At 40.4% G+C, this 12069-nt stretch overlaps 1 protein-coding gene across 1 annotated transcript in view; it reads right to left on the bottom strand.

The window, feature by feature from the left end:
* The window catches only part of UPF2 (UPF2 regulator of nonsense mediated mRNA decay), a gene marked incomplete at both ends in the record, with an annotated part of 103564 nt that overhangs the window by 74763 nt on the left and 16732 nt on the right, over window positions 1-12069 (bottom strand). The window contains 4 exons of the mRNA XM_080716938.1: window positions 2705-2808; window positions 5044-5193; window positions 7984-8181; window positions 11600-11760. Coding sequence (XP_080573064.1) covers window positions 2705-2808; window positions 5044-5193; window positions 7984-8181; window positions 11600-11760 — 613 coding nt within the window. The remainder of the gene's footprint in view (window positions 1-2704; window positions 2809-5043; window positions 5194-7983; window positions 8182-11599; window positions 11761-12069) is intronic.

Raw genomic sequence — 12069 nt, 5'->3', positions numbered from 1 at the left:
CTGGGATCGGAGCCTGCCATGAGGCAAGGCCGGTGCTGGGGCCTCCGAGGCCGGGATTGGAGCCTGCCGAGGGGTTAGGCCGGTGCTGGGGCCAGCGAGACAAGATTCAGGGCCTCCCATGAGGCAAGGCCGCTTCTTGAGCCAGCGAGGTCTTGATCAGTCCACCGGGTAGCCAAGCCACTACTGGGGCCATCAAGAGTGGGATCGGTACTTGCAATACAGCATGCACAGAGAAATATCGCAGAAAATAAAAATCAGCTGCTTCCCCTAATCAGCAAAAACTAGGAGGAAATGGGCAACAGGAAGAGGTCGAGCTATAGAAAGGGCCCTATAGTGAAGCAACTAAGGTGACCAATCAGAGTGTATGGAATAGGGGAGGATGGAGCCTCTTTAAAACGCAGGAGGTACATAAACAAAGGTATCAAAGTTAATCACCAAAAAAGCATGGGATCAAGGGAGGGGGAGGAAATGGGATGGAGACTGGATGAGGGCTAATTGGATGATGTGTGCTTGTATAGCCTCTCAAGTCTTGTATTCCAATGTGATATATGATTCCAATGCACCAATAAAAAATAAATAAAAATTTAAAAAAATTAAAAATTAAAAATTAAAAGGACTGGGGGTGTGGCACAGTCCAAGGGACCTGGGGTTCAATTTCTAGTACACAAAACATGGCGCACACTTGTTATCCCAGCACTTGGGAAACTGAGACAGGAGGATCCAGGTTTGCGGCCAGCCTCAGCTACTTAATGAGGCACTCCTCAATTTAGTGAGACCCTGTTTCAAAATAAAGAATAAAAAATTGGGCTGGGGGTGTAGCTCAAAAGTAGAATGCCCCTGGGTTCAAGTCAGTCACACACACACACACACACACACACACACACACACACACGTAATAATAATTCAATGAGCCATGTATATGATCTAAATATACACATATTTAAAAATCATATTATTTAGCCAGGCGTGGTGGTGCACGCTTGTAATCCCAGCACTTGGGAGACTGAGACAGGAAGATCGCACAGGTTTGAAGCCAGCCGCAGCTACTTAGTGAGGCTCTCAGCAACTTAGTGAGACCCTGTTTCCAAATAAAGTATAAAATAGGTCTGGGAGTGTAGCCTGGAAGTAGAAAGCCTCTGGGTTCCACTCCCAGTACCACCACCACCAAAAAAAAAAAAAATAATAATAATAATAATAATAAATTAAAAATCATATTATTTAATATCACAGCAATCTAATTAGAAAAGTCTCATCAGTAAAGTCTCTTCTGAGACCCTGTTTCAAAATAAAGAATAAAAAATAGGGCTGGGGGTGTAGCTTGAAGGTAGAATGCTCCTCCTGGGTTCCACCCCCAATATGACAATACATACATACATACATACATACATACATATATACATACATACAATAAATTTCTAATTTGTGTTGCAAAGTCAAATTTGATCACTGGGAATAAAAAGTTGTTTTCTTTCAAGTGACATGATTAGTTTGTTCATTTTATAAAAATTCATGCTATATATCCAAGTTTGAATATGCACAGCTGTCCATTAGTTTATCCAAATAAAAATGATACTCTATGATGAAACCAACTAATTCAGCATGCAATTAAATCACACAAGTTTAGCTTGAGATAAGCTTAAGACAGAAGTACATTTTTTTTGTGGTGGTACTGGGGTTCCTGGAAGCCCTTCTACCTCTGGGCTACACTCCCAGACCTATTTTTATACTTTATTTGGAAACAGGGTCTCTTAAGCCAGCGTGGATGGCTTCGAACCTGCACGATCCTCCTGTTTCCGCCTCCCAAGCGCGGGGATTACAAGCATGCGCCACCACGCCCGGCAAGACAGAAGTACTTTACATATCCTTTCCATGTGGTGAGATTAAAAGAATATGTACTCAAAAGACTGAAATGTGGCAGGCATAATGGTGTACACCTAAAATCCCAGGGACTCGGGGAAGCTGAAGTAAGGAGAGCCAGTTTGAGATGAGACTGGCCTTGGCAACTCAGTGAGGCCCTGTTTCAAAATGAAATTTTAAAAGGGCCTGGGGATTTGCTCAGTGGAAGAACACCTCTGGGTTCAATTCCCAGTACCGCTAAAATAAAATAAAGGCTCAGGGATATAGCTCAAGAGAAGAGTACCCCTTGCATTCGATTCCAGTACCACCAAAGGGGGAAAAGCTAAATGTAATAAAATGCATTTTATGGACTTGTGACAGAGATGAAGGGAAAATGGTATTGATGACTTAGTTACTGATGCATGCCAGTGAGGAGCACACAGTGCTACTGCCTTGATCCATGTAAAATGCTAGCAGCTTTACTAACATGATTTTTGCAAACAACAAAAAAAAATTTAAAAACAGATAAAAGCCTGAGAATTATAATCAAAAAAGTTTGTTTCCTTACGGACCCCATGAAAGTACCTTGAGTAGCACCATGAATCCACAGACCAACTCTGGATGAACCAAAGGATCCCGATGTGGAGGGTTAAAGTGGCAACCCAGAATTCTGGAGCCAGTGCCACACTCAGAGAATCTATAGACTGGCTCAAATTTTCTGAGTTTATGTTAGATTCCCATAAAAGACTTCATCTAAAGAAATGGTTCATCCTATTGTTCAAATAATCTAAAAGCCACTGACATCCCAAATTAGAAAACTCCTACAAAATCTATGTACTTGAGTAAAATTATACAAGAATAAGGATACCTTGTCTATCAAATCCCGGTTGACACAGTTGGGCAGCTGCTGGAGGAAGGCATCTACTATAAGTTTGAGATGAGATCCAGTGCTGGCTTCTTCGTCCTCTTGTTCTAATATGAAGTTGGTTTTTAAATAGGTTAAAAAAGTACACAGAAAACATATAAGAATGAAAGCAACTTCCATTGGAAAATAACTAAAGCTATTTCTAGAGCTATTTTCAAAATCATGAAAACATTAAGCATTTTTTTTTTCCTTTGGTGGTACTGGGGTTCCTGGAAACCCTTCGACCTCCAGGCTACACTCCCAGACCTATTTTTATACTTTTTAAAATTTGGAAACAGGGTCTCTTAAAAACCAGCATGGCTGGCTTCGAACCTGCATGATCCTTCTGTCTCTGCCTCCCAAGCGTGGGAATTACAAGTGTGTGCCACCACACCCCGCAAAACACTAAGCATTTTAAAAGATATTTCTAGGAACTTTGGGTATCTCCAGAATTATAAACCTGTTACTTCTGTATTTCAAATAACAATTATATTAAAAGCCAAACTCTGGCCAGGTGTGCTGGCACATGCCTGTAATATCTTGTAATGTACTTGGGAGAGTGAGACAGGAGAATTGTAAAATTGAGGCCAGCCTTAACAACTTAATGAGGCCCTTAGTAAATGTAGCAAGACCCTGTTTCAAAATAAAAAAATAAAATAAAATAGGGCTGGGAGTGTAGTTCAGAAGTAGAATGCCTATGGGTTCAATCCCAAGAACCACGATAAATAAATAAAGGCAAACTTCTCATGAAAACACAAAAATTCTTAAAATGCATGTAGCTTTATAACAAATCTTGTATTTTTTTTTTTTTTTTCGTGGCACTGGGGTTCCTGGAAACCCTTCAACTTCCGGGCTACACTCCCAGACACCTTATTTTTATATTTCTATTTGGAAACAGGGTCTCCTAAGCCAGCGCGGCTGGCTTTGAACCTGCACGATCCTCCTGTCTCCACCTCCCAAGCGCAGGGATTACAAGCCTGCACCACCACGCCTGGCAAATCTTGTATTTCTTATCTGCCTAGCATTCTATTCCCCATGTTCCTCAATTAGCAGCACTCCCAACTCTTGCCTTTAAAGAACTAAGCCTCCCATCATGCCATTTGATTGTGATGGGGCCAGCTTGCCAATCAAAGCACAGCACAACTCCCTTCCTCTGGGCCACATGGGTAGGCATGACACAGGACAAAATAAAGCCCTTCTGCAATACTTATATACAGGTAGCAGAACAGAAACCCTCTTTTCCTCTAACATCACTAGCTGGTATGATTTAAGAATGGGGCAAGCTGAGCGTGGTGGTGCATGCTTGTAATCCCAGCATTTGAGAGGCTGAGACAGGAGAATTGCGGTTGCTGGACAGCCTCAGCTACTTAGTGGGGGCTTTGCAACCCAGTGAGACCCTGTTTCAAAAATAAAGACTAAGAAACAGGGCTGAGGGTATAGCTCATAGGTAGAATGCCCCAAGTTCCATCCCTAGTATCTAAAAAGACTCAGGCAGTATCCAGTCAGGCCTGCCCTCCCTTCATGATGTGGAAAAGAAAATTTGTAACAGGAAACAATGAAGCCAAAGGCAAGAAAAGCAATATTGACAGAAGATATCTTTTAAACAAGTAATCGTAACTAATAATTTTAATAAGAAGCATTTAGGAAAGTAATAAATATAATTTTTATTACTCAATACAAAACATTAATCATAGAGACATACAACATTAACAGAGAGAAAGTATTTGCTCGTTGTGTATCCTTTAACCATTTTAGAACAACTTTCAAATACATTATGTTAAGCGTATAAAGACTATGATGGAATGAAATACTCAGGACAAGGCAAGCTCTCAGAAAAGTAAAAGAAATATCTTAAAATAGTTAGAATTGAGATTACCACTAAGCTTATATAACATAATACCAAATAGTGTTTTAACTCAAAATCCAAAAATGATAGCCTGAAAAATAACAGAAAAACAAGGAATTAAAAAAAAAAAAACACAGAAAATTAGCTTGGCAGGATATAGTACATGCCTATAATCCCAGTATTTGGAAGGATGAGACAGAATTGCAGGTTCGAGACCAGTCTGCAATTTAGGAAGACTCTCAGCAACTTGAGAGAGACCCTTTCAAAATAAAAAGGTCTGGTGGTATAGCTCAGAGGTAAAATGCCCAGGATTCAATCCCTATTACCAAGGCAAAATAATAATAATAATAATTATTATTATTATTAATGATAAAAAAGAGAAAAGATCCATATTCTTAGGCAGGAACTTTTGTATAAAATATAGTAAAAAATGAAAATTGGCGAAAGAGCCCTTTACCTTGCTCATCGAGAAGTTTTTTTGTGAGATCTTCAGCTTCATCTCCACCCTCTAACTCCAAGGTGTCGTCATTAATTTCCAGATTCTCCAACTCAAGGTCCAAGTCATCAGGACTCGATACCTCCTTATTATCCTTAGCTTCTTTTGTCTCTGTATAAAAAGAAAGAACTCGTGGCTGAGGGTATAACTCAGTTGGTAGAGCATTTGTGCAACATGTGTAGAGCCCTGGGTTTGGTTCCCCACACCACTAAGAAAGATAAAATAAGCTATAATTCCCGCGCTTGGGAGGCTGAGACAGGAGGATCGCACAGGTTCAAAGCTAGCCGCAACAACTCAGTGAGGTTCTCAGCAACTTAGCGAGACCCTGTTTCCAAATAGAAAAAATAAAATAGGTCTTGGGGAAGGGGGGATTTGCTCAGAAGTACAAGGTCCCTGGTTCATTCTCCATTACCCCCCAACACACACAAAAGCAAGTACCTAAGTTAAAAGTTATTAAAATTCTGCTGCAAAAAGGAGATAAGGAGTCAGGTGTGGTGGCACACGCTTGTAATCCCAGCACTTGGGAGGCTGAGACAGGAGATCACACAGGTTCAAAGCCAGACTCAGCTATTTAGTGAGGCTCTCAACAACTTTGTGAGACCCTATTTCCAAATAAAGTATAAAATAGGTCCTTAGTGAGGATCTTTGCAACTCAGTGAGACCCCGTTTAAAAATAAAGAATAAAAAAATACGGCTAGGGGTCTAGTTCAGTAGTAAAGCCCTTTCTTTGTATGCACAGTTTCCTGGGTTTGATGAGCAACACCAAAAAAAACCCCAGAATGCACAGAAGAGTTGACCATCAGGAGGGCTTGTTGGACCACACTTGTAATCCCAACATTTGGGAAGTTGAGACAGGAGGATTGCAGTTGAGGACAACCTAAGCTACTTAGGCCCTATGCAACTCAGTGAGACCCTGCTTCAAAATAAAAAATAAGCCAAGCATGGTAGTGCATGCTTGTTATTCCAGTACTTGGGAGGCTGAGATAGGAGGATTTGGGTTTGCGGCCAGCCTCAGCTACTTAATGAGGCCCTTTGCAACTCAGTGAGACCGTTTCAAAATAAAATCGGGCTGAGGATGTAGCTCAGAGGTAACATGCCCCTGGGTTTAATCTTCAGTCACACACACACACACACACACACACACACACACACACACACACACACACACACACAATTAAATAAGTAAATAAATAAATAAATAAATAAATAAATAGGGTGTAGCTCGGAGGTAGAATGCATGCCCCTGGATTCTATCCCCAGTAACGAAAAAAAAAAAAAAATTAGAGTTGGGCGTGGTGGCATATACCTCTAGTCCCAGTACTAGATTTGAGGCTGAGACAGAGAAACAGGAGGTTCAAGATCAGCCTGTGCAACACAGGAAGACCCTCAGCACCCAACAAGACCCTGTTTCAAATACGTCAACCAAAACAAAGGGGTGGGGTGAGCTTGGATGTAGAAGGCCCCGGGGTCAACCCCAGTAACACACACACACACGAATGCACAAGGGAACAGGAGCAAACACAGTGCATGCAAACAGGTAGGATACTACAGTAGCACAGGGCAGAGAGAAGGGAAGCTTAGATTTAGATTAGAAAGTAAGAGAAAAGATACATCTAAGAAATAAGGTCTAACTGGCACTCAGCAGCCTCCACTACATCTCAAACCCCAGCCAGGTGTGGCGGCACACAACTATATCCCCAGTACTTAGGAGGCTGAGACAGGATGGTCACAGGTTCAAGTCCAGCCTACGTAATTATAGAGGTCTTAGCAACTTAAGTAAGATCCTGTTTCAGTAAAAAATAAAATGGGGCTGAAAGTGTAGCTCCAGGTAGAACGCCCCTGGAATATCCCCAGTAGCACAAAAACAAAACAAACAAAAGGTCTCAAAGTTTTTGATGCCTCTTAAGTAACTCTTCTTCACAAAGAGCTGGCTAGAGTTGGGAATGGTGGTGCACACTTGTAATCCCAACATTTGGGAGACTGAGACAGGAGGATTTGACAGGCTGAGACAGCCTCAGCTACTTAGTGAGACCCTTTGCAACTCAGTGATCTCTGTTTCCAAATATAGAATAAAAAATAGGACTGAGTTGTAGCTCGGAGGTAGAATGCCTCTAGGTTCCATCCCCAGTACAGGAAAAAAAAAAAAAAAAAAAAAAAAAAAAAAGGAGCTGGCTAGCCTAAAAAGAACATAAGAACATTATTGGTAAAAAGTACTAAAGTACTAAGATGCTTTTATTTCCCTAACAATCCAACTGGGGAAAACTGATTTCTTAGCAAGCTCTCATACATGAATTCACTAAATGATATTAAATTAAACATTTTCAAATTAATTCACACTAAATTAAATGTACTGAATTTGGTAAAAGTCCACCAATTATCACTCTCTAATGCTCCATTCCATATTAATCTGTGACTCATTTGATCTAATGTTGATATTTTAAAACTAGTAAATATAAGCAAGGCACTCACCTGTAATCCCAATACTTGGGAGGCTGAGGCAGAAGGATCATAGCATCTGCTAACTTAAAAAAACCCTGTTCCATTTTTTTTTTTTTTTTTTTTTTTTTGGTGGTACTGGGGATGGGACCCTTCTACCTTTGGGCTACACTCCCAGACCGATTTTATATTTTATTTGGAAACAGGGTCTCTCAAGCCAGAGAGGCTGGCTTCGAACCCGCGCAATCCTCCTGTCTCCACCTCCCAAGCGTGGGGATTATAAGCATGCGCCACCACGCCTGGCTGTTTCAATTTAAGGCTGGGGTGTAGCTTAGCGGTCAAACACCCCGGGTTCAATCCCCAGTACTATAAAACAACAACTAGGAAATAATACTTTTTTCATATGTAACAATTAAAGCTGATTTTTATGGTACTTAACATTAGTTTTGTTCCTCTCGAATTTACCTCTGGAATCATCTTTGTTTGACTCTTTGCTCTGACAGCTTTTCTCATTGTCTTTAAACAGGATGGCTGGAACAAAAGCTTTCAGATCAATGAGGTTTTCATAGAAATTCCGAGCGTCTTCATCTTCCCAGATGCCACCTTCCAAGTCATATTCCCCAGGCTTTCCAGGTGTAAATATATCGATCCCAGGCCCATGTTCTACAATAAATAAACCACAGGCAATTAGCACCATCCAGGTTAGGATAGCAAACATGACATTCTAAGAATTTTGAGTTTCATTTTATAGCTATTGTATCTGGACTGTTATCTACTAACCAGAACTTCTTCAATCAACAAATACTGGACCGTACATGTGAACATCTTTAACATTAGTCAAAAACTGTTATAAGTAAAGCTCTAAACCAGAACAAAAGATAGTGTAAGATAAAGATGTTTTTTTCCTCATTTTATTTTTAAGCAATTAATAGATTAAGTAGCCATTTGATGTATTAGGTCCATCTTCATAAAATTTAAAGCCAAAATAACAAATACATAATAAACTTGGCTATTTTTTTTTCTTTTTTGGTGGTACTGGGGGTGGAACCCAGAGGCTTTCTACCTCCAGGCTATACTCCCAGACCTTTTTTATATTTTATTTGGAAACAGGGTCTCACTAGGTTGCTGAGAGCCTCACTAAGTAGCTGAGGCTGGCTTCGAACCCGTGTGATCCTCCTGTCTCAGCCTCCCAAGCGCGGGGATTACAAGCGTGCGCCACCACGCCCGGCTCTAAACTTGGCTATTGATAGGTGAGGTCCCTCCCTTCCCCTATGGGACCCTGCAGTGGGGACAGGAGGTGGAAGCCCAAAAGCCAGAGCAGAGATGTCAGGAGACTCCAAACGCCGCGAGACCCCAAATCCCCCACTATAAAATATTGGTACTTCTGCTCTATTGTGCAACTCTGCTGACCGGGTGGCTCGTTGGTCCCTTCCCCCACGGTTGGTAGATATCGCCCAAAGGAGCTGGTTGATTAAAACAGCTTTTGATAACTTGGCTGGGTTTACCTCCTTTGTGACTCCCAACTTAATTTCAGCCTTACAGCTGTTACCACAACATTCAGCTTTAAAAGGGCTCAACTCTTCCATGAAGCGTTTTTGTGATAATTCCCAATCCTCTATACCATTCATGCATATACATATATATGTACATAAATATATGAAGATATAGCCGGGCGTGGTGGCGCACGCTTGTAATCCCGCGCTTGGCAGGCTGAGACAGGAGGATCGCGCAGGTTCGAAGCCAGCCTCAGCTACTTAGTGAGGCTCTCAGCAACTTAGTGAGACCCTGTTTCCAAATAAAATAGAAAATGGGTCTGGGAGTATAGCTAGGAGCAGTGGCACTCTTATAATCCCAGTGCTTGGGAGGCTGAGACAGGAGAACTGTAGGTTCTCAGCCAGCCTCAGCTACTTAGTGAGCCTCCTACAACTTAGTAAGACTCTGTTTCAAAATAAAATAGGGCTGGGGGTGTTAGCTCAGAGGCAGAATGCCCCTGAGTTCAATCTCCAGTACCACCAAGAAAAGAAAAATTAGTGAACTTGAGGACATAATAATAGAAACTATCCAATAAGCACAAAAAGTACTAAGAAAAAAAAAAAACTGAAGAGAACACCAATGAGCTGTGGGACAATGTCCCACGATCTAATATAGCTGTAAATGAGTACTCAAAGAAAAGAAAATAAAGGGGAAAGTAGAATACATGTGAAGAAATAAAGGTCAAGATTTCTCAAACCTGATGAGGTAATAAATCCTCAGCTCCCAGTTCAATAAGCCTAAAGCACTAGAAACAAAGAAAACCGCACCAACGCACATCATAATTAAGATGCTTGAAATCAATGATAATGAAAAACATTTTGAAGCAAGCAGTCAGAAAACATATTATATAAATAAAAACAGATTTAAAAAAATAGCAACTTTCTCACTGGAAATAATGCCAGCTAGAAGACAAGCAACATCTTTAATATAGTGAAGGGGGAAAAAATCCCTCATGCTAAAATTCTAAACCAGATGAAAATATCTTCTTAAAATGACAACAGAATTTTGTCAGTATCTATTATTTCTGAAAAATGCCTATAAAGACTTTTAAAATACCTATAAAGACTTTTTAAGTTAAAGTTAGAAGAAAAAGCTTAAATATCAGTATGATTTGTGGAAAAATAGTAAAGAAACCAACTACACCAATACCATAATAATACTGTAATTATTATGAAAAGCTTTTAGTTCTAAAATATGATTAACATATTGAGAAAGTTCAAATAAACTAGCCAGATTCAACAAAAATACAAACTCAATGGTTGAACTTCTTTTCAAAAATTAAAAAGTTTGGTCTGGGAATATAACTCAGTGGTAGAAGTTTGCCTAGTATATACTCAAAGGCCCAAATTTAATCCTCAGTACTGCCAAGGTGGAGGTTGGGGAACTAGACTGAAAGAATAAACCTCAGCCAGATGTGGTGGTACAACCTGTAATCCCAGTTCTTAGAAGGCCAAGACAGGAGGCTGGCAGACTCAGGCTGGTGTCAGCAACTGAGAAGACCCTCAGCAATTTAGCAAGACTGTTTCAAAATAAAACATAAAAGAGAAGCCGGCCAAGACAGGAGGCTGCCAAAAGAAGGCCACACTCGTGAACCCAACACTCGGGAGGAGGAGGATCGCAGGTTCATGGCCAGACTCAGCTAATTGGCGGGGGTGGGGGCTCCAACTTAGACCCCATTTCAAAACAAAATTATAAAGCAGGGCTGGAGGTATACCTTACTGGTAGAATGCCCCTGGGTTCAATCAATTTTTTCATGCTAAATAAATAAATAAATAAATAAATAATAAAGAGCTGCCTATAATCCAGTACTTGAGAAGCTGAGACGGGGGATCCAAGGTTTAAAGCCAGCTTCAGCAACTTAGCAATAGCAAAATCCTGTTTCCAAATAAAAAATTAAATAGGGCTGGGGGTGTATCCCAGAAGTAGAAGGCCCGTGGGTTCCATCTGCAATACAATAGACACATACATACATACATACATACATACAAGTCTAATCCCAAAGTCTAATGAGCCTTTTTTTTGTGTGTGTGTGTGTCGGGGGGGGGGGGGGTTACTAGGGACAGAACCCGGGGACCTTCTACCTCCAGGCTATATTCCCAGGCCTATTTTATTTTTTATTTGGAAACAGAGTCTCATTAAGTTGTTGAGAGCCCTCACTAAATTGCTGAGACAACTGTCCTTGAACCTGCAATCCTCCTGTCTCAGCCTCCCAAGTATTGGGATTACAAATGTGTACCACCACACCAGGCCAAGGTAAATCTTTCCGTAACCCCAAATATGGTTAGAGAAAGAATCCGAGGACATCTATTACCAAAGACCCTGAAGGGACTCATAATTATGAATTAAGAATTATTCTCTTAAATACAGAGCTTTTCTACTCAGGGACGCTTTTCTAATAGCTTTTGCAAGGTTGTTTATTTTGTCTAAATACCATTTCATTTTAAAAACTTTGGAGCCATTTTTAAAACTTGATGTTTCCATAACACATACTTGCCAAGCCTAAGCTAAGTGAAAGTGCTTACGCAGACCATGCTGAAGGACGCCTTACCTTCTGGTGTTGGTTTGTCCTGAGGAAGATCTGGCATATTTTCATCCAAAAGATCTGCTAAGGATTGAGAATTTGCCAGCAGTTTCTGATAAGACATAGCAAATTCTTCATACTGTTTATGTCTATCTTCACTCAGCTCCCCTTTAGAATGCAGAATACGCCTATAAACAAACGACGAAATAATCTGATAAACAATCAAAACAAAAATGCTCGCGCACTGTTACATGGAAAATGCTCCATATGAAATCCCATCTTATCATTTAGCCATCTTCTTTGCTAACTTGTTTTTATCCTCTATGTATCTAAAAACTAAAATATGCGTAATCACCCAAGCAATTAAAATTCCTCAGTGAGTATAAAATATGCCTTCAGAAATACCATCTTTACCAAGATTCTACTAAATAATGGGAATTTAGTATTTTGTTACAACTATACTACCCTCTGATGATACATTTAATGCAACTAACATA

Source organism: Muscardinus avellanarius (genome assembly GCF_963383645.1).
Source record: "Muscardinus avellanarius genome assembly, chromosome: 20".
In the NCBI taxonomy this organism is placed as follows: domain Eukaryota; kingdom Metazoa; phylum Chordata; class Mammalia; order Rodentia; family Gliridae; genus Muscardinus; species Muscardinus avellanarius.
The sequence above is the reverse complement of the archived record's forward strand: the minus strand, read 5'-3'. Positions and strand labels throughout refer to the sequence as shown.